The 23160-nt window shown below is 36.5% G+C and overlaps 3 protein-coding genes across 3 annotated transcripts; 1 reads left to right on the top strand and 2 right to left on the bottom strand.

Annotated features, from left to right (window-relative positions):
- Positions 1-1431: 1431 nt before the first annotated feature.
- LOC126371239 (NHL repeat-containing protein 2) lies at positions 1432-9232 on the bottom strand. Its single transcript, XM_050016517.1, has 11 exons — positions 8945-9232; positions 8689-8855; positions 7878-8037; positions 7088-7266; positions 6444-6591; positions 5775-5942; positions 5054-5236; positions 4486-4611; positions 4054-4158; positions 2852-2961; positions 1432-2442 (listed from the first exon to the last, which is right to left on the bottom strand). The coding sequence occupies exons 1-11, from the start codon at positions 9099-9101 to the stop codon at positions 1660-1662; spliced, it is 2286 nt and encodes a 761-aa protein (XP_049872474.1). The 5' UTR covers positions 9102-9232; the 3' UTR covers positions 1432-1659.
- Positions 9233-9650: 418 nt separating this feature from the next.
- LOC126368844 (cysteine protease ATG4B) lies at positions 9651-18060 on the top strand. The gene is made up of 9 exons (XM_050013014.1): positions 9651-9915; positions 10023-10218; positions 10549-10695; positions 11549-11628; positions 12632-12780; positions 13184-13318; positions 13729-13827; positions 14344-14509; positions 16687-18060. Exons 1-9 carry the CDS (start codon positions 9795-9797, stop codon positions 16743-16745), a joined length of 1152 nt encoding a protein of 383 aa, XP_049868971.1. The 5' UTR covers positions 9651-9794; the 3' UTR covers positions 16746-18060.
- Positions 18061-18122: 62 nt separating this feature from the next.
- LOC126368836 (uncharacterized) lies at positions 18123-22377 on the bottom strand. Its single transcript, XM_050013001.1, has 3 exons — positions 22260-22377; positions 20704-21833; positions 18123-20316 (listed from the first exon to the last, which is right to left on the bottom strand). Exons 2-3 carry the CDS (start codon positions 21712-21714, stop codon positions 19930-19932), a joined length of 1398 nt encoding a protein of 465 aa, XP_049868958.1. The 5' UTR covers positions 21715-21833; positions 22260-22377; the 3' UTR covers positions 18123-19929.
- Between the last annotated feature and the right edge of the window lie 783 nt (positions 22378-23160).

The following is a 23160-nucleotide window of genomic DNA, read 5'->3' as shown; positions in this document are numbered from 1 at the left end:
AAAAGATATTGTAATGGCAGAGCTGCAGAGGCATGTATTCATAATAATAATAATTCATAATCATTTGCAATAAAAATGGTATTAATAATAATAATATGAATTGATATGTTGCTACCTATATAGGTAGCAATATTGCTTCACTTTATTTTGATCATAATAATAATGGGTGGAAGGTGTGTTGTGCCTGGGTGTAAAAACAAGGGTCATCATTTATACCCAAAAAGAATGATAAGATGCATTCATTATCCATGAAATTAGAAGGACAAATCTGTACAATGCCATTTATATTTTTTTGGGGAACATAGCCTGGAAAGTCTCTCAGTGAGGTTGCAAGTTGTCTTCTTACGACTTTATTACTTTATTTCCGTTCATCACGTTTAAGTAGACCTCAAGTCAAATGTCAAGGTGTAAAAGTTCACTTTCCTTGCTAATGTCAGCACGTCTAATAAATCCGGGTGCAGTCGTGTCTTCCGATCTGTGATAATACCCGTTTACACCCTCACACGATGACATTGACATTTGGTTGGTTTCCGCCCGTTACACAATAGGTGTTGCTACGTTACGCTTAATTACTAAATTATCATATAATAAATAGGCGTATTATAAACAGCTTGCATTCCAGTAGGTTCACGTCCCACTCCTGTGCATTCCTGAAGCGGAATGAGTAAAATACTTGCGCTATAAACCATATAAGAAGTCAAAACTTACTCTACTATATTATACTATACGTACAGGTCCAAAAAAGTGAGGATATGTTGGTCATACGTGCGATGTGCGGATGAAATAGGGTATTTGGACGGGTCAAAGATAAAATGCTTATCTATAAATAGAAATCAGTCGAAGACGATCAAAAACCAATCTCATTTTATTTTCAACTTATTTTCGAATTTTATTTATGAATAACAATGCGTTCGACGTTCGGCCGCTTTTATTGATGATGTCACAGGACAGTATTCCCATAAGTACAAATTCCAGAAAACTTTTGACGTTTCGTAAAAAGTATCTACATAACACATAAACAGCCTATATACGTCCCTCATTTTATTTTTTGATTGAAAAAGTATCTCGATCTCGATTGACTAATTTGTTAAGTAGCCTATTGTGTTGTATAACGCTTGTTTGTTATCATAAAACTAAATATGGCTCCACCATATAAACCTTTGTTTGCAAAATGGAAACTTTTTAATATGCATATTATTATAATGGCAACTAACGCCTGTTGGTATATGTTCCCATGTTAGTATAGATGTTCCACTATTGCCTACGTTACTCATGACTGGACGTTACGTTACATATAACCTGATATGAAGCATCATACTGAGTATTACGTCAATAGTCAATTATGTGACTTTTTTGATGGAAATAATGTATTTAATTTCACCAACGAATTTCGATTTATTGAAAGTATGAAGTAGAAGTAAAAATAATAAGTAACCTTATAAAAATATTTTATTCATTGCATATTTAAAACAACAAAACTGAGCTTACAACATCATTACTGAGTTTAACTTAAAATTAGTCAGGTTACTTCATTTCAAACTTAAACTATGTTAGCATCGTGCTTTAGGTACTTATTTGTTCTGTTGTGCAAAAAGATAATATTTATACCTATTGGTAAAAATTTATATAAACAATTGTTAGACAGAATTATTCCACGCTCTATTTATCCCTGTTTACAGGATTCACTTTACAAGTAATCTTGTAAGACTCAACCATTTTGACGGAATCTCTTACTAGAATAGTTGATCTTATGGTAAATGCGTGCGAGAAGCATACGGATGCGTCGCACAGCGCGGTATGGAAGCTCAGGTACAAACGATAATGGGTTTTTTCACTTCTTTGTTTAAGTTTCATTTCCACGCGGCCGGGCAGCTTGTTGCCTTTATGCGAGCTGCCGACGAACTCAAAGTCGTCTAAGGTCACATCCTTGTTATTATCATCGCGTATGCACACGTGCCAGTTCTGCGGCGCGCCCGGCGTGAACTTCACGTTCTTCGTGTCCACATCCAGACTCACATTGAAGTAAATTATCAAATTCCCACACTTTCTATTGACGAACAAGTCATTTTTATAGAGAATCAAGTTTTCGGGCTCGGTAAATTTAGGATCTGGAAGACGTACTTTGAAATCTTGGCAGACGTTTTTGGCGAGGTTAAGAAGCTTTATGCTGTGGTTGTTGGTGTCGGCGATGTAGAGATATTTGCCGTCGGGGGTGATGGCTAGGCCGGACGGTTCATTGAACTTGACCGGGTCAGGGCTTTCTATCATTGTGGGGTTGACAGTGGTAACTTTTTGTATGCCGACGTCGACTCTCTTGATCTTGTGGTTGTATGTGTCGGCTACGTACAGGGTCTTGGTTGACTCGCAGTACGCGACGCCTAATGGGTGCTGGAACTTTGCGTCCACGCCGATATCGTCGACGTCACCGAACGCGAACAGATTCTGAAAAGGTATTTTTTGTCATTTATTTTTGTATTTTCGATATCAAATCTAATCCTGAACTGAGACATCTGACATCCTTACAGGTGTGACAAATTAGACTTTTAATTACTTCGCTTCCTGATGGTAGCAAGAAGAATTGTGACCAGAGATAATTGGGTCGTGTTCTAGGTTCAAGATAAATTACGAAATTCTGATTACCAAAGACAGATCTAAAACTAACGAAAAACATTTTCTTTTTAACTTATTTATGAATTTTAATCAAGAAAAACGTAATAATAAGTCCGACGTTTTATCGCGTTTTTCTATGACGCCACAGTGTGGTTTTTCGTACAAATTCCAGAGTAATTTCTGTTTTGACGTTTCGTAAAAAGTAACTGATTTGGCTAGTTGGAAATTACTAATATCTCACCAACGGATTGCGATCTCCTCCGCACAGGGTAGTTACGATTCCCGTAGAGAGCGCCAGTCGTCGGATGGAAGAACTTTCCGAGTCCGCGATAAACACCTCGGGACTGTTCCCTGTCATAAGAACATTATATCCAAATAATTATCAAAGACCCCCACCGACATCCATTGCCCTGTTTTTGAATTAATTAGAATGCTATACCGACAAGAGTGTGGCTCTTAAATTAGTTATGAATTATCAACGTCCATCAATAGTAACCCTGACACCAGGGTTGATGAGGTACTCCACCTTACAACCCAGATGATAGAAGAAGAATCCGTTAGTCAAATCCCGGTGGGGGGACATATCACAAAAATCACTTTGTGATCCCTAGTTTGGTTAGGACATTACAGGCTGATCACCTGATTGTCCGAAACTAAGATGATCCACGGATACGAAGCACGCTTCGGAAGGCACGTTAAGCTGTTGGTCCCGGTTACTACTTAATGATGTAAGTAAGTAGTCGTTACATGAGCCATGTCAGGGGCCTTTGGCGGCTCAATAGTAACCCTGACACCAGGGTTGATGGAATTGGTAATCCACCTCATAGCCCACACGATAGAAGAAGAATCCGTTAGTGTGTTTGTTCATAACAGTTGCATGCAGAATACACTCAAATAATAAAAAAAATAGTAATTTTTTTCGTGCTGTTGTTCTTTCATACAAGTTATAACATCATAAGATAGCCTCATGCCTGTACCCCGAAGGAGTAGGTATAGTACATAGTACCATCATGAGCAATATAATGTACTCACTTTAGGACTCTGTCGCACTAACATATTTGACATTTAGTGAGATTTACAGTTCAATTTGTCAAAAAAGTTAATGTGACATGGTACCCACTACTCGCCAGGTATGTTTAAGTCCCATGTAATGGACGAGCAACATACACCACAGATGGGTGACCAGCAGATCTGTCCAACTCGTAAAAAAAGCAACATCTACATCATTTTTTTATCGAACACACATTGAACCAAAGACGAATATTATGGTATTTAAGACTTTGTTATTCCCAAATATGTGATACGTTTCATTTACCTATAACACACAACCTAAGCTCACGACTTTATCCCAATTGGGGTAGTCAGAGGTACATCGCATAGCAATATGAACCAACTTATAACTGTGATATAAGACTGCCGCTAAATTAACTCTCCAGTACATACCTGACCGTAGAGCGAGTCCAGAGGGCTGCGCAAACGCCGCGGTGTTCGGATACGCGCTGTTACGAGCGGCCTCCACTCCCGACCCCGCGATACACACGCATGTACCTAGATATAATAATTCGAGTGTAATCTGTTTCACACTTATAGTCAGACGCAAAATATTTTACATAGATAATTCATTCATAATAAAAAAGTAAAAATCACGAGAGAAGTTCATTTTGACGTTTCCATAACATCATAGTTGTTTAGTTTTCCATACGACATTTGTTTACTATGAGTCTGAGAGCTGTCAAAATGGACTACTGTCGTCATTTTTTTAACGTAGTAAATTAATTTTAAAAGTTGAACACCTTAACAATAGATCGTATTAAAAGGTTTATAATAAAATGTTGTTAGTGGCTATTTTTTTAACTAACGGGGTAAAGAGCTTACCTTCGGAGAATGATTTGTACTTCCACCAGATGGTGTTGTCAAGGAACACCGCCCAGATCTGGTGCGAGCCAGCGCACGCGATCAACAGGACGCGACGCTTCTCGTCTTTCTTATCTTTCTCTTTGTCTAGAAAATACATGTACATACATAAACTCACGCCCGTAATCCCTAACGGGTTGAGCAGAGCCACAAACAACTTGCAGCCACTGTTGATACGAAGTTCTAACCTTAAACCTTATGGTGACAACAGTTCAGCCTATCGCTCATAACTGTTAGAAAAGACACTATCCCTATTTCGGATTATACGATAAAAAAAAATCCGTTGTCTATAAAATCATAACGAAATTCTGAAACGTTCAACATTCTTTAATAAATGGTCAGTTTTAACAGTTATTTAATATGTTTGGTTCTCCATCCATTATTTTTATGCAAGTACAAAATCTTGGTAGAAAGGACCGGACGACCCATACGGAGCGTCGGCAATTATAAATTGCTATGATTTGTCATAGAGATATATTTTATTATATTGGATACTGTACAGAAAAGATGGGTACTGTAACTAACTTACCTTTGCAATCCTCCTTTTCCCCATTTTCCTTGTTTTCGGTATCGCTGGGTGTGGTCGCGGTGGTGGGGGGTGGTGGGGGCAGCGGGGGCTGCAGCGGCCGCACTGACATGTCCATGTCAGGGGTCGTGTACAGCACCACGTCCCACGGGGACGATAGTTGTTGCAGGGCTAGGCATTTGCCTCCTGGAGTAGCATAGTAGAAAAAAAAAATATTTTTGGGCATTTATTTCACACATAATTAAATTCGAAAACTCACAGCTTTTGAGTTAATCGCTACTGGAATGGGCAGAGCTCCAAGTAATTAGACGAAAATTAGGAGCCACCCACGTACGATGCGTATTCGTAAAATGGGTTTGATGAACCATATAATGTCAGGTGATCATTTCGCCCATATGGTCCATCATACTTGTTATATGAAATGTCCGGGAAGATAACAACGCGTTCAAACTACGCGTATGACTTTTTATTAATTGCCAGTCCAGCATAAGAGCATGCTAGTTTGCATCTTGATCTATTCAAATAAGTTACTTTTTACTAAATGTCAAAACACGGAAATTACTATGAAATTTGTATTAAACAGCACACTGCGACATTATAGAAAAACGTGTTAAATAGAAAAAAGAAAATGTTTGTCGTCAGTTTTAGAAATGTGTTTATTACCTAATCATAATTTACCTTTGACCTAGGATACTACCCAATTTGAATAGTGGTAATACAATACCTGTGTCTCCATGCGCCGCCTGCGTGCCGGTCCCAGCGAGAGTCTCCACGGACCCATCGTCTAGGTGCAGCGCTCGCAGGGCGTGGTTGTCCGTGTCGCATACTGCTAGCACTCGGCCAGAGAGCCAGCACACCCCTTGTGGCGAGCTGAACTGCGCTTCGTGGAACTCTGAGGGATATTCAAGTGTTTTTAAAAATGTATGTCTTTAGATGACCATTAATGTACAAAAAAATATGAGAAGGATTATAGTTTGGTGGTCCCTCGAATTAGGTGAGCAGAGGCGGGAGGAAAAGTAAGTTTAATTTACTCTTGGCAGACAAAATGCAGCGGACTACTGTCGCGTGAGTGACGCAGCTAGCGTCAGCAGAGGTTCAAGCAAAGCGGGGAAGCTCAAATCGATAATATTTTTAATCGATATAACCATCAATAATACATAAAATAAGCACATAAGTCTAGAAGGGTTTAGGATTCCCACATCTCTAATCCCCCATGTCACGTTCATACATGTATTCAGTGTATTTTTTTAATAACATTAAATCAAGTCCAAGAAGAAAATCATCAAAACAATCTAATCAAATCGTCTTAAACAGCCATCAACAGTCATATTCTATCTAATCAGTCATCTTTTGATGTAGCAAAGTAAATTTTGAATCATCAAGATATACTTACTGCCATCCTTGAACCCCGGTTCAGGTCCGCCGATGATGCGCAGGATCAGCCCGGAGCAGTCTGTCAGCATTATACGATTATGGCCGGAGTCGCTGATCGCTAGGAACGGCTCCTCCGACCGCCCGCGGTAGTACGGGTTTAATGCCACCTGAAATATTTACCTTTTGACATCATGCAGTCTGTCTATGTAGACAGTTGAACAACCAACGAGGAGAACATACTGCGTCTATCGGTTGAAACTTGTTATTTGGCGCGTCATTCGTAGCAGCAGATAAATGAGAAGTATAAACTGCTGGGCACAGGCCTCCCCTCAATCATGCGGAGGGGGTATGAATGGAGCACCATAGTGCTCCAGGGCGGGTGGGTCAAATGAGACAAATCAATAAAAAGCTCCTAAAAAAATCTCTCTAAATGACTTTAACCACTATCATCACACAGAAATGAAAGTTTCTGACAGAAATAAAGGTCACCAAAGATTGCTTGACACTCTCTAGAACTCATTAATCTTCTTTTTTATGTCCTTACCCTGAGAAAGGTTAAGAGTTTGACAACAGATCTAATTGGCCAAGCTTTCTGTAGTAATTGGGCAGACACATCTCAGACTGAAATGTCTAAAAACCCTTTTCAAATGCCTGAATACTCACCTTGCTAGGGTAGCGCAAAACATCATCTTCCAATGCCTTCAAGTGAGTGCTAGGTGAAACAGGCAGAGCTGCATTCGATATTCGAGAGCCAAAATGCTTCAGAGCCGCATCCACATACATGACAAGCGTGTCTCGCTGACCTTCACCAGTTATAACGAATAATGGCCTATTGCCTGGACCTGTCAGGAAAAAGAAAGTATGGTAAGATACAATCAAGCCTAATATGGATTCCCTTAAGTATCTAGTCACATTAAGAAACGTGGTTTCACAAATCAAATACAAAACAAATATTTTTGTACAACTCAACCCTATGTCTTCTAATTAGTTACAACAAGTTACAAGATAACATAAACATAAACTGCCTATATACGTCCCACTGCTGGGCACAGGCCTCCCCTCAATCAACCGGAGGGGGTATGGAGCATACTCCACCACGCTGCTCCACTGCGGGTTGGTGGAGGTGTTTTTACGGCTAATAGCCGGGACCAACGGCTTAACGTGCCTTCCGAAGCACGGAAAGTTACAAGATTAGATTATTAAGTTACAAGATACAATTTCGTAATTAACTTCTAACTTTCTTTAGTGAGAATATTAAGGATTATGAAAAACATAATTATTGAGTCAATAATATCTTTATATTTTTAAGCTATAGCATAATAAAGATATTAGAGATTTGACAGGTATACAAAAATCTTGATTCTAAAAAAAAAATGTTTTTGACAATATGTTATAAGTAAATCTTTCTTCATCTTATACTTATGAATAACAAAAACTCTATAAGTAAATTTACCAAGTATGAGCAGTGTGGGCCAACATTTGATTCCCAGTGCCTCCCACACAGTGCTGTCAGAGTCATTTACCACTGGGTGATTTATGTTGTACCTCTCAACAGCTGCCAGAATGTTTGCCGAATCCTTCTCATTGCTGAACTTAGCACAGTGCACACCAATCTGTATATAATATGATATTTACTTATTAAGAGGAATATTTTTTTTCCTCTAACTTGCAATTTGTTTTCCAACCATAAGCAGTGTTGGCATGTAAGGCATGCCTGCCCATTGTTGGGATGCCTGCATATAGATTATTGTATACTGCTACAGGTTATCCCAAGTGTAGGATCTCTTCAGACGTCTTGTTTGTAGTGGCTCACTTAAGACTTGGGCAAGTTGATTTTTATATATGATCATTTCCTCTAAAGCAGCAACAGAACATAACTGGCCACAAGTCTTATAACAAGAGGATAGACAACCTCAATCTATTCCATTTCCAACTGAGTGAAGTTGTGATTGACTAAAGCAACATTTATAAAATCTATGGAATATTCTTGGAGATAGAGTAATCAGTATTGTATAATATATTTTTATTTTTTTGGACAGAAAGCTTGGTAAGGTATGGGTACTTAATTCATCTTGCGATGGATGTAACTCTGACTACTCCAATTGGGATATAGGCTAAATTTTTGCTATGTATTACTTTACTTTACTACTACTACTACTCAGGCTGTATCCACACACTTTTGTTACTTTACTATTTATAGTAAAAGTTTTAACATATTATAAAGTACAGAGGTGACAGGTTTGTAGATAACCAGAGGTACTGACCACAACAAGTCCATCAGTAACTTTGTGCAGTTTCTCTAAATGTGCCAAGTCTGGCAACACATGGTAACAGTTGATGCAGCAGTACGTCCAGAAGTCCAGCACAACAATCTTGTCTGAGCAGTGCTGCGACAGAGAAATCGGCTCCGATACGTTTACCCATTCTAAATCTGGAAAATTTAATAGGCAATAGAATAAAAATGTAGGAGGTAAAATTTGAATTTATTAAATAAGCTAGAAATTCCTTAAGAACTCTTACTTTTCTTGAAGTCCTCTACGGGAGGAACGGAACTCCAAACTTTCTTGATATGATTTATTACCAAAGATTCTTTATCTGCTTCACCGTTAGGGCCATTTAAGGCCTCCGTTAAATCCATACATGCTTGTGCCACAAAATCTAAGTTGCTTGATTCCATTCTGAAGAAGTGCCTACCTACTTCAATAGAAAATTATTAGTTAATTTTAAATATTTATTTACGAAAAAAGAATTCTCTCAGCAAATGACATCTTCTAAAACATATGTCGCCTTTTCGTTTAATGGTACACATCGAAGCAAAGTCTACTACTTTTGAATGAATATAAATTGATTATAACTTTGTATCACTATGTTTATTGTTGATAACTATTAATATTGATAATAATATTGTATATTATATTTATGTAATAGTAAAATATGAATTTATAACTTTTTTTTGCTTTGCTTGTCTGCTTTCAATATAAAAAGGATTTGCAGCGATGAAACGACATAGTAACCATTTTCGTACAATTTGAGATGTGTTTTTTATATCTATGTTTAGCTTCATACATATTTTATGATATATTAAATAACGTTTGTAAAATAAAATATATTCCATTTTATATTTTTGACATATTCAGCAGAAAACTCACTACGAGTTAATTATTTTTATAAACACGAGTTCGTTTATACTATGAAACGAACGGACCAAGCTGTCAAAAATTTGACAAGATTTGTTGTCATCCATAGAAAAATTGTTTTTGTTCGTCAATTCGTTCAATTTATAAGTTTATTCTTTGTTTAATTGTTACTAGTTAGCATTTAATAATATCACAGTTGATTAACTTGCATTGTCAACAAATTATGATCGAACATGGATGCCATGTTTGATATTTGTTATTTATCATCAGAAGGCAACAACGTTGAACCTGATGATATCCCGAAAACAAAGGAAAATGTTTGGGTTTTAGGCAAGAAGTACAGCGCCATTCAAGGTTTGGAAACTTTTATTTAGTTAAATTAGTTAACAAGGACTCAGACAGTTATAGTAAACAAGGACTTGTTTACTTTGATGATTAATGCTGACAATGCTCTTTTGTAGATTTGGATCGTATCAGACGCGACATATCTTCAATCATCTGGTGCACCTACAGGAAAGGATTTGTGCCGATAGGGGATGAAGGCCTGACATCAGATAAGGGATGGGGTTGTATGCTTCGATGTGGCCAGATGGTTCTTGGAGTAGCTCTTATCAGAATCCATCTATCCTCAGACTGGGTTTGGACACCTGAAACAAGGTTAGTGATAATATCAGTCCCTAATCACTTGTCCTGGTGTTACAGTACTGGCCACAATTGTAATTGTAATAGGTACCTACTGAAAGATTTGGAGTACAAGTAATAATAATTAATAATTACTACATGCATAATTTGCATGTGGTAGGTATTTATAAAATCTGTGTTTCATAGGGCATGTTAAGCCATTGGTACCTGCTGTTAGCCATAAAACAATTCTACCACCCATAGTGGAGCTGTGTGGTGGAGTAGGTATACTACATACCTGGCCTATGCCCAGCAGTGAGAATATAGGCTGTTTATGTTATTTATAAATTGTGTATGGCTTTCCAGGGATCCAACATATTTGAAGATAATCCAACGCTTTGAAGAAAGGAAGCAGGCTCCATACTCAATCCATCAGGTGGCTCTGATGGGAGCTTCTGAAGGCAAGGAGGTGGGCCAGTGGTTTGGACCTAACACAGTTGCACAAGTATTGAAGTAAGTTTTGCCAAAATATCCATTTAAAAGGATAGATTCAAATTTTGATTGGTTATTCATCATTCATTCTAATCATCAGCTCATTTTCACTTACTGCTGAGATTTCTTCCAATGTTTAATACAACCTTCATGCCTTATAACTTAAATGTCCTCTTGTGGTATTTGGAACCTATGTTTTCTGTTTCAATACTGAGAAAGTTATTGTTAACTTAATTGAGTATGCTACTTCCTTATAAGGTCAGAGGCTAAGCACTTACCAGAGAGGAATAATAATCTTAATTATATATTTTAATTATTTTAAACCTCATTATCATCTCTAAATAGTATCATGAGACAAACATGTGTAAAATGATCTCATTATTGTTAAGATAAGAGTTACTCTAGTTTGTCTTGTTTTATGACATAAGATTACTAAATAATGACCAATGAATATTGTGTAACCCACTTTCAGTCACTGATTATTTCATTAGATGAACCATTAAATTAGGTATCTACCTAGTTTGCTGCTTATTTATAATGTCAATGCATGCTAATTACTATTGTGGTTTTATAAATAATGATAATTATTTTAAAATAGCAATCATCACCATCATCATCAGTGATAGTATAGTGTATGATACCTTGAAGTTTTCCTTCTAAAATAAAACCTAAAAAAATATACAATAGTTGTAACATAGTGAGTCATGTCAGGGGCCAGTAATAACCCTGACACCAGGGCTGATGGGGTTGGTAACTCACCTCACAATCCACACAATAGAAGAAGAACATAGTGAACCACTGATAGTTCAGTAATATAGAGCTTTTCATTGACCAATCTATTGTTATGGTAAAGAGGTCACCCTTTTTTTTTCAGGAAGTTAGTAGTGTATGACAAATGGAGTTCTCTGGTGATACATGTGGCTTTGGACAATACTGTTGTACGAGAAGACATATGTAAGTAGAAAAAACAGCTCAGCAAAAACATCTTTGTTAAAAATAGCAACTTTAAAAAGTAGCCTAGCTCTACTTGCTCTGCCTAGAATTAGGGGGATTATTGATTATGAGTTTATATAATATGTTATATTATATCCAATATCTGTGATTCCAAGGACTACCTATTATGCAACTTATGCAATATGCATGTTAGACAAAAGATTATATCCTTAACAGACCACTTAGGAATCTAAATGCGGAAAACAGCCCACTAGACCAGCTACTACCATATTTGTATAAACCCTACGTAATATCTTGGATACTTTGTACTAGAGATGCGCCAAATAGTGATTTAACCAAATAAGAAATATTATTCGGTTTCACTATTACTCATCTGAATATTCGGCCGAACTATTCGGTTTCGGCGTCGTCAGTTCTATATATTCATATATCTCTGAAGTTAAATTATAATAAGTGTGATTACTTTTTATTAAAAAAATAGGTTTGTTTGACCACACACCTTATCAGTTAATGAAGATGTGAGCTAAGGCAGTTCAAAATATTGTTCAGGTCAGTTAATAATTTTAATTAACAATCTATTGTTATTTTCATTCTATTCTCACATGATGAATAATTAATAATTTATAACAATATACCAAACGCAATAAAATAATTACTTCAAAATTTAAAAAAAAAATATATAGCTGGCTTCTTTACCATAAATTTTATAGCGTCAAAGAATTTTTATCCCAAAAATATTGAATTGGAAAAATGTGTTGTAAATGATATAAATGATAAATTATTATAAATGTTTCTAAACTGTAACAATATTTGCATGCTATTGTTGATAGCTGATAAGGAGGGACTTTTATTAACATCCAATTAATGTACCCTTTTCAAAAGCAAACAAAGAGTATTTCTATGAAGTTATACCTAATAATCGGCGCATTCTACTTTGTAGGTTCGTTTACATATTCCCATAGTATAGATGGTCATGTGAATATAAGATCATTGCCTATTCCAGTGCAGCAGTGTATTGTGAACAACGACAGGGGAGACTGCTCTAGTGCTCCGGACAATCTGATAGTGACTGACTGGATGCCTTTGTTGCTGATAGTGCCATTGAGACTGGGGCTCAGTGAAATTAACCCTGTTTATATAAATGGACTGAAGGTAAGGCATTTAGCTTTCAAGCTTGGCAAAGAGGGTGTGCGCTTAACTAGTTTTTTTCATATAAGGTGATGTTATATAAATCGATGACAATACCTAAAATAAAATGTTTCAAGTATAAATCCCCTGCTCCTTTGGGTCTTTTTACCCACGACGGAACGGAGCAGGTATATGCGTTTATATAGTGCAAGCTTTGAGAAACGTGAATAGCCATCAGATGACGGGGAGGTTAGGTGTATGCGAAAAATTTGTTATTTTTAGCGACTCATTGAAATTATGTACGTCATACATATCATAATAAAATGTAAAAAATAAACAGCTAAACTATCTTCTTTCTAATGTAAAGAAAATTAGAGTCGTCAATCTGCGCTTATTTTTTTTTTTTATATTCATAACAATTTTTCAGATGTGCTTCCAATCCCCTCAATCTATCGGCGTTATAGGAGGGAAACCCAACCAGGCCCTATACCTGATTGGATGTGTAGAGGATGAGGTGATATACTTGGATCCTCACACCACACAGAGGTCGGGATTAGTTGAGGTAATATTACTCTTTACTATTTTAACACACTTTTATTAGTTTCGCTTGTAACTTACCTGGGCACCTTCAGGCCTGTTGTCTTAAATTTTGTACCGAGTTAAAGCTCTCAGCGCTTCCGATTTGTCCGTCCAAGTATTTAATGCCATTTGCGGCAAATCACGTCAAAAAAAAAGAAAAATAAATTTGTAACTAACCTAACCTAACAAATTATGTAAACAAAAGAGATTTTTAAGTTTCTTCTTCTAATTAAAGTAACTCCTTCAAACTTTTTGACAGTATAATAATTTGATACCACCGAACTGATTTAATCATGCAGCCAGATGGCGGATAGTGGAGCTTTTCAATGCTTACTAGTAAGCATCCTTTTGCACTGGTTGTTTGATTTGCTTCAATTATTGCCTTGGTTTCAGACTAAGACTACAGATGAACAAAAAGAAATGGACTGCACCTACCACTGTAGATTCGCGTCTCGAATACCCATGATAGCTATGGACCCTTCTGTTGCTGTGGTGAGTTACCTTTATTATCACTATTGACAAGTTAACAGAGAATCCTCTCTCTTTTTCCCTGCTTCTAATGATTTTTTTATCCCCTGTTGGGATATAGGGCTCGAATAATACATTTCCACTCCTCTGATCAGGGATCAGAAATCAGAATCATTTATTCAACGTAATTATCATGGATAAACTTGTTGAAAGTCAATGTAACATTTTTTGAATTTACGTCATTTCGCAAGGTGTTATGGCTGAGGAGAAGAAATGACAAGAAATTGCAACAGCAACACATCTTTTAAATCGATCTTTAACAGCCTCTGTTGCTTGTTCCCATGACATGCCGAGAGGTTTTAATTCTCGGTCAACCGAACGTCGCTGAGCTCTTCGCCCTTTTTTGCGTTTTCCACGCACACACCAGGTCAGAGCTCGGGTGGCTGTTCCATAGGTCTTCTTCCAAAGGGTTCGTTCGTTTTGACGTTATGTAAAGAGACCCTCATTTGACTAGGTTCTCAAGTAACCTATTTTTTGCAGTGTTTCGTGTGTCGGACAAGGAGTGACTTCGAAGAGTTGTGTGATACCATACAGAACAAGTTGATGGTTGAGACGCAGCCGTTGTTTGAACTGTGTGAGAAGCGGCCATCGCACTGGGGGCCGAGCAACGCTGATATCGACTTACAGAACACTACGCTTTTCAATGGTAATTTTAATTATGTTGTATTTTTGCATACTTTGGAAGTTTTATAACACGTGTTGGTCTTAATGTTGTAAAGCGCGTTTTGCATTTTAAGAACTCTTATCACTATGTTTGAAATCTTGCTAGCTATGCTAGGAGTCTCGAATTTCCTTTTAGGATGCGTAGATGCTCATTAAGACGGCATTTTGAGAAATATAACCCCCAAGGGGTTAAAAAAGGGGTTCAAAGTTTGTATGAAACTTTGTTTTTTTTAAAGTTAGAATCATGACGCGGACGAAGTCGCTGGCGGACAGCTAGTCTAAAATAAAATCGTATTCAGTTCGTGTTGTGTTACAGATGTTTATCGGCAGGTACAAAGAAGTCGAGTAAGCTATAATGTCGTGCCGTGGATATCAGTTATGGTTTTTATTCCGACGACTCGCGGGCCAAAATACGCCAGTAATTGTAATTCCTAAATGGAAGTTATCAGAGGAGACAGAGGAGAGCTTGCTCTCTTGATAAGTACGATATGATAAACCGTATAGTGGCTGGTGGCCAGCCTTCGTGCACATGATATACATTATTGGACAGGACATAATATGTTAGCCGGTTATTACGATATGGCCGTCCCGACAAACATCTGAGCGCATTTACGGTTTTTCTTTACTAAGTTCAGCCCTAAATGCCTCCGTGGTTAGACCGTTGGGCTCACGATTTGGAGGTCCGGATTCGATTTCCGATGGGGACATTGTCGAAATTACTTTGTGTGACTGTCTTTATTTGGTAATTACAGGGTTGAACCACGTGATTGTCCGCAAAAGTAAGATGATTCCGTGGTACGGAGGGCACGATAAGTCGTTGGTTCCGGCTATTAGCCGTAAAAAACACCTCCACCAACCCGCAGTGGAGCTGCGTAGTAGGAATATACTCCATACCTCCTCCAGTTGACTGAGGGGAAGACTGTGCCCAGCAGTGGGATGTATACAGGGCGTTAGTGACATCGTAACGAATACTCAGGGGGATGATTCAGACCACAATTCTTAGTTAATATCAAGTGGAATTTTTCGTCGCAAATTTAGTTTTTTTTCAATTATTTCGATGTCACTTACACCCCGCACAAGTACATACGGTAGCCATACAAGTAGGTATGGGTGTTAGTGACACCGTAACGAATACTGAGGGGGATGGTTCAGACCATGATACTGATTTGATATCAAGTGGAATTTTCAGTCTGAATATTAATGATTTTTTTTGTATTTTTTAAAATTATTTTCAGTTCCATACTTTTGCGACGGAAAATTCCACTCAATCGTGGCCTCAATCACCCCTCAAAGTTTTCGTTACGATGTCACTAACACCCTGTATACTCTGTTTATGTTATGAAAGTTAAGTCTAGCGGATTATAGGCGTGTGTTTACGTGTGTCACCGGGGACTATTTGTTTCGTAGCATGTAAAGACCAGACGCCGTGTGGGCGGCCATCCCACGCTTTAGTTACGTAAGTTCGAAGCTTGACGTCAATATAAACGTAACATTTTTATATGGAACACGTGCATGTTTACCGGTTGATTGAAGTGACCGAATAATTTATTATACGCCTGTTACTCTGTGTCGGATTTGATATCCGCCCACGAGGAGCTGCTTTTTAATCTAAGCACAGTTTTGTTAGTCATAAAGACTGCGGCTGCCGCGGGCCCAGTGCGGATTGATGGTTATTAACGACTGCTAATGCAGCCGGGACCAACGGCCCCGAACGTGCCTTCCGAAGCACGGAGGAGCTCGAGATAAAAACTTTTTTTTGTGGTCACCCATCCTATGACCGGACTTTGCGAAAGTTGCTTAACTTCAACAATCGCAGACCGAGCGCGTTTACCGCTGCGCCACCGAGCTCCTCTAACTGAATTTAAGTTTAAATACAAATATATATTTCATATTTGAAATATTTTTATTTTTATATATTTTTTTTTATTTATATTTTTTTACTATTGTAAAAAAACTGTTATTGTAGTCTATGTTATACTCCTTTAAAATCCAATCGTTCTCTGTTAGTTTTGCACCTGTACCAGGTCTCCGGCTTTGAAGACTGTGGAACTTTTCATTCTTCTTCTTATCGTGTGGTTTGTGAGCTGGAATGCCAACCTCATCAACCCTGGTCAACTTTTCATTAACTTTCAACTTTAATCGTATGTATATTTGTTCCAGAATTTGAGGATGTTGACAGACAGTTCGACGACTCAGATGACGAGTTCGAGATACTATGAGCGTGTAGTATGAATATTTTACTTTATTATGAAGAATATACGGAATTTGTTGTTTTATGTGAATAGTACATAATATATAAACATAATAGATTTACGAGGATACTCTTATGTTTTTGTATAATACTAAACTTATGATATTGTGGGAAACTGTGTAATGATTGCATTAGGCATGTTTGCTTTTGATATTATGTAATAGCGATTGTGCCTACGACGAATGAGCAACTGAATAAAGCAGCTTGCATCGAGTTACTTCGACTGGGATAGTGTAAGAGTTGCTTTATATATTGCAGTGCCTTTAAACAATATTCTTATTTCTTTATCAATGTGTAATTTTTCAGATTGTCTACGTTTTAAGTAACATTCCTAAAATTGATATACAATGGCTCCGATTCCTGCAGACACCGCCTAATTTTATTTTAGGTTATATCCGTCATTTTCGTATCCGTCGAAAAGGAAAGGGACGGATGATTCACAGCTCTTAATTTTAGGAAGAATGAGTAAATGAATGAATAACCCGGGCGAATCAAAAGGTACGTCCCTGGTATGCAATCCGTTTGACATGCTGTCTACTTAACTGTGTCGGGTTATTGACTGATGTAAAATGTTTAGACGGTTGGTTTAGATTTGTGCTTAAAATTGACGTGTGTTCCATAAATTTTATGCTTGTCGATTACCCGTCCCTTTCTTTTTCGGCGGATAAGAAAATGACAGATATAACTTAAAATAAAATTAGATGGTATTTACAGGAATTAGCACCTATGGTGACTTGTTTGCTTTCAGTTATTAACTTCTAGTCATAGTAGATAGGCACAAAATCGAATATTGGGTCGAATGTCAATTGAGTCCTTATACAAATCATGATGTGGCTTTGTTGAACATGATGATCATTTGGGATTTTATTTCACGTCACACAATCGCCATCGTATGTGCTTTTCTAAAAATCTTTTCGTATTTATACTTTGCATAATACTTCACGTATGGCTTCACTTGTAAGATTGTTTTATCATCTTCGGTCTGACTCAAGAGATACTTGTCGGTAAGACAGCATTTGTGAAGATGAGCCAATTTAATATGCCATTAGCGTACTGTGTATAGATAGTTAAGTTTAGATAGAACCATTGACAAAATAGACATCACAACAATTCGTAATAAGTCTTTGTAAGCTTTATAAATTGCAATCCAGATGTCTGGATGACTCGGTATTTTGTCTTATGATAATTATTATGAGAAATGTTTATTTACCCAAAATTACAGTTCGAATGGAGCAGCCAAAGACTCAAATACTTATTTTTATAAATAAAAGTATATATAATTAGCTACTGTCTTTGAATTTTATTTCCTTCAGCGACGTATATATGCAAGTAAAAAATAATACAATATTTTCCACATCACCATTTAATTATTTACGCACAATAATATATCATACTTTGGTAGTTTAAACAGCAAATGATTAGATAAGTTTAACTCGTATGTGAGTTTCCAGTTTGTTAGAAGATAGTTTGAGTTGATAGATAGTAGTAAAGATTACAATATTGTAGGAACAATGCAATCGTTCAAACGCACTTTTAAGTCTAACTGACTAATAACTGCGCGTTTAAACTTGGCAAGAGTATACTTTCTATTGTAGAACTAAACGTGGCGACTATTGGCAAAACCAATATAATTTGGCACTTAATTTAAAAATATTGTGACAACATTTTTTACCACTTGACCAGATATAAAGGTCGATAATATTTGGCCCCAATTCAATGAAGTTTACAAAAGAATATATAGATGGAAATATTCTAATAGGCCTAACCATTTGGTGACTTAAAAATTAACAAATACAGAAATTTTAAAACCAGGTTTATATATAGTTTAAAATATCCCTCTAATATTTCTTGTCAAATAATGAGCTAATCAACACCACTAGTGTGACCAAACAATACATAAAATACAAAATACTTTTTCTTAATACATAGATGTGCTTATAAAATAACTAATATTAATTATGCACAAGTGTGTAACATTATAAAGAACGTTTTTATAAAAAATCATGACTAGCACCAAGAGCAAATTGAGTGATGCACTGTTTCTTGCAGATGGTTGCTTCGGGATTTTATAAATCCTGTTATCAAACAACTATACACACAGTATAAGCAAGCAAAATCACTTGAAATGCATAATAGGTAAATATAAGATGAACACGCCAATTTAGTAATTCTTATTCATAGATAAAATACGATACATGGATTAAAACTGTCCGTTACAGTTTGAACATAGCCACATGTTTAGCTACATATCAATTTGGACAACTATCACTTTCCTTATGCAACAATGGAACTAAAATATATGTAACAAAACACAACACTCCATCTACATACAAGCCTGCAAGGTAACAAATAAGTTGCAGATTGATAAACCTACTTAAAATACAATCAGGACTATTTTTTTAACACAATATTACTTGTGAAATTTTATGTGTTCACAATCACAACCATCCATAAATTCAAAATTTTCGATTTCAAAAATATGACACTATACATAGGTAAGAATATATGTATAATATTTAAAAATATGACTCTTTTTATCTATGCAGGTAGATTTTCTACTGGACAAAACTACTAATTTAGTGTTTAGGTAATATAGGTACTGTCTGAGTACTAATATGTATACACTTTGAAACCATGTCACATTAACTTTTTTGACAAAATAAACTGTAAGTCTCATTAAATGTCAAATTTGATAGTGTGACAGGGTTCTAAAGTGGGTACATGATTATTGCTCATGACTACATTAAATTTTATATCTACTGAATAATATCAATATTAATTAGAATACAACAATGAAGTTAGTTTAAAAACAAAACTATACAAATTATTAATTGTTCCATAACACAAATGCATACTATTATGCAATGTCTTTACATTTAAATGTAAACTATGAAATATGTAAGACATAAAATGTCATTCATGCCATAAATGATAAAAAATAACTTGATAAGAAGATATGATGTAATCTAATTCATCTGTACTGTACTTGCTTGTACTTTTAACATTATTAAATTATGACGAATAAAAAATCTACACAAATCAATTATTATTATCTAATGAATGGGGCAGTCAATTTAGTAAAAAAATATTTAGACCAAATATGGACAGATCTTAAGGAAATTCTCAATTTAGATTATTGAAATATATCATTATTACTGTGAGATAGACGCAGAAGATATTTGATTGTTTACAAAATTTATTATTATAACTGTTATGTTGTCTGCAGAGCCTCTGTAGTAAGCTTGGAGTGTTAAACTTTTGGCTCCGTAGTCTGGTTCGTCTAAGCGTTCTTTGATAAATTTAATGGCTTCCTCATTAGAGAATAAGTCCCAAAGGCCATCAGACGCTAGGATGACGAACATGGGTTTGTGGTCATTGAGGTTAAAGGTGAGGATGTCAGGGTCAGCGATGACGAACCTCTTGTCCTTGAGCGGGTAGTCACCCATGGCTCGAGAAGTTGCCAGGATACCTGCTACTCTCCACACTCCATTGAATGCAATGTATCCCCCAGCTGCTTCAATTCTTTTCTGTTCTCGCACCTGCACAAATATGAACATTATTGTAACAATTATGGAATATACTGATATTTATTTATTTTTTTTTGTTTTGTTTCATAGTTTTCAAATATTTTTGTTCTATAACTTTTTTGTTTATGGTGTAAATAAAGTATTGATATTTGTTGCTTGACTTGTAACAAAAGAATATCTGAATAAAGTTTTGCACCTGATTGCATATAAAACAGAAAAAAATGTAAGTAGGTATGTGTAAATGTACATACACCTAAACCATTATGTACTATGTTTTTATTGCACATTAGTTTTTGCATTCAAGAAACAGACCTTGTTAATTAGAATTTAATAACTGATCTAGTAGTATCCTAATTGATGTTTTTCAAAGCGATAAAAGCCATATGGTAATATAAATACCTGCTGAGGTTTGTGGTCGAAAGAGACAGGGATAGCATTGCCTCGAGAATCACACATAACTCCTCTAGAGTCACCAACATTGGCGACAGTTAGATGATTTCCCTCCATAATGGCAATGAGAGCCGTAGTTCCCGCCACATTCATGGATCGCTTGGCAGCCTCCACCAGCAGTCGGTCTGCTGCCAACACCTCATCAGTCAACAGCTTCCCATAATTAATCTTTCCTTTGTCCATGTAACTTGTCAGTGGAACCACAACAGTTTTAATTGGAGTTGTTGTTGGCCTCACCTCCCTTGTAATGGGCCTTGCCTTTGATAATTGAGCTAACAGTTGAGGATCAGTGATTTCTTTCTTTGAGGTATCTTCGGCAGTACTTGCAGACTTCTTAAAACTAGTTTTTCTTTCAACAGCAGCATCCTTCTCTTTACCCTCATCTTTTTTCGATTCATCAGCTGTCTCTTTGGGAGTGGCGATTAATTTGCCATCCTTAAATGCATTTAATTCTACTATTTTATTAAATAGATTTTGAATCAAGTGGTCCTTTGCGTAGTTGGCGGCAAACTCGCCGCCGTGCCCATCGAATATGGCAAATAAAGATATGCCCGTGTTGTTGATGTTCTCATTGATGATAAATCTGTCCTCCATGTGCATCCTTCGGCCTTTGATTGCGTAAGCTGCACTTGCCTCACCTTTTAGCTCCCAGCTCTGTTTGTCTGCTTCAGAGCCTTCCATGAACTTCATACGTTGTACGGCGCTTATGGGACTCATAGCTTGGGACAATCGGCTTAGCAAGGTGCGACTCCATAATTCGATCGTTTGTAGATACATAAAGAATATAATAACTCCTAGAGTGAACACTAGAACTTCTGATCGTAGTAAATAAAGACGCACCATTTTCCATAAATAGCTCACGGGAGTATCAAAGGGAACACTGCTTGAGAAACGACTCACAATTTTCATAAAAGAAAGATAAGTCTGGTACAGCACTCTGTCCTCTAACTCGTCTTCCATGTCCTTGGCGAAATGTTATTGTTAACGGTAGTAAATTTCACGTTATAAATAATAGCGATAAAGGACACTTTTATTATTATTATTTTATTTAAGACGCGTAAAGTAGATTTACAAGAGAGGTTCGTTTCTTTTTTTTTTTTTTTTTTGTTTTGGTTTTCCCCGAAGGGTAAGGCAAAGGGAACTATGCCCATACAGCCATGTCTGACGTATTTTTTTTCTTGATGATTAATGAAATGATGAAAGGTGATGATGATGAAACCTAAGCCCCCACCCTCGGAGTAGACTCCTACTCCGAACCCCAAACGAATTAACTCAAAAGTCCGCATAAACTTTTGAGTTATGAAGCGGCTTCCCGGCACGAAGCGAAAATAGGCAGATACACTTTGTTTATTGAATACTCCAATATAATAACACTCGCGAATGTCTTCCGACTAACTTAATGCGATCATTAACCACAAAACACCACTTCGTATTAATTATTTAGATTACTCAATGAAGAAAGCAACTGTCCCGTTCCCGTTTCCCGCCGAAAAAAGCCACCGGAGGTTCGTTTCGTTCGTCGACTTTTTCTTTCATTCAATGTAAATTGCAAGGTTATGTTCACAAAATCAAACATCCGGATCTGCAAAGAACGAATTCATTCATTTCGTAATTTGTTTTGTTATCTCTGTTATTGTATACGAAGACTCATGTGCGAGGGAAAGAGAAAACTACATACAGACTGACGTATTTAGATCATACAGTGCAGTCAAAGACCTTGTAACAAAACACAAATTAACCGCACCCACCACACGCAATTAAAAACAATTGACGTAAAGGTATAAGTGTTGCTATATTAAGCCTTATTACAAAAATGGGGTAGTAACATGCTTAGGTATTTAGAAAATAATGTGTCTTGCACGCGTCATTCATTATAATAAATAATCATTGCTTTAATTATTTTTTCCGCGTGAATTTATGGGATGATGAGGTGCCCTGGAGGACATGATGTAATGAATTATGTAGGTACGGTATATAACGCTTCATACGGTAGGTATAAGGTTTAATTTTGCTTACAGGCTTCCGTTTACTATAGACTTTCTCTAATTTAGTTGTCACATATTACAAATTTGTTTTTATTGTATTGTAGGGTACTTGAATATTAAATTTATGTGGAAGAATCGTTCAAAAGCTTGGTGTAATATTGCTTGATCCTTTTGTTGTTGTCTCGCCAACAGATTTCTTCGTTAAAAATTGAGGTAAGTATATTGTACTGTATGTTGAGACAAGGTTAACAAATAAAAAGCATAGTATTTTTTACAAAATAAATTTATGTGGAAGAATCGTTCAAAAGCTTGGTGTAATATTGCTTGATCCTTTTGTTGTTGTCTCGCCAACAGATTTCTTCGTTAAAAATTGAGGTAAGTATATTGTACTGTATGTTGAGACAAGGTTAACAAATAAAAA

This window comes from Pectinophora gossypiella, chromosome 1 (genome assembly GCF_024362695.1).
Source record: "Pectinophora gossypiella chromosome 1, ilPecGoss1.1, whole genome shotgun sequence".
In the NCBI taxonomy this organism is placed as follows: Eukaryota; Metazoa; Arthropoda; class Insecta; order Lepidoptera; family Gelechiidae; genus Pectinophora; species Pectinophora gossypiella.
Note: the sequence above shows the minus strand (reverse complement) of the source record. Positions and strands in the feature narration are given on the sequence as shown.

Coding starts and splice junctions, on each gene's coding strand:
- LOC126368836 (XM_050013001.1), bottom strand. CDS start 21,714: ATGGAAGACGAGTTAGAGGACAGAGTGCTGTACCAGACTTATCTTTCT. Junction 20,317..20,703: donor TCGACCACAAACCTCAGCAG/GTATTTATATTA, acceptor ATATTTGTGCAG/GTGCGAGAACAGAAAAGAAT.
- LOC126371239 (XM_050016517.1), bottom strand. CDS start 9,101: ATGGAATCAAGCAACTTAGATTTTGTGGCACAAGCATGTATGGATTTA. Junction 4,612..5,053: donor GGAAAAGGAGGATTGCAAAG/GTAAGTTAGTTA, acceptor TGTATTTTCTAG/ACAAAGAGAAAGATAAGAAA. Junction 4,159..4,485: donor GTACAAATCATTCTCCGAAG/GTAAGCTCTTTA, acceptor TATTATATCTAG/GTACATGCGTGTGTATCGCG.
- LOC126368844 (XM_050013014.1), top strand. CDS start 9,795: ATGGATGCCATGTTTGATATTTGTTATTTATCATCAGAAGGCAACAAC. Junction 10,219..10,548: donor GTTTGGACACCTGAAACAAG/GTTAGTGATAAT, acceptor ATGGCTTTCCAG/GGATCCAACATATTTGAAGA. Junction 13,828..14,343: donor TGGACCCTTCTGTTGCTGTG/GTGAGTTACCTT, acceptor TATTTTTTGCAG/TGTTTCGTGTGTCGGACAAG.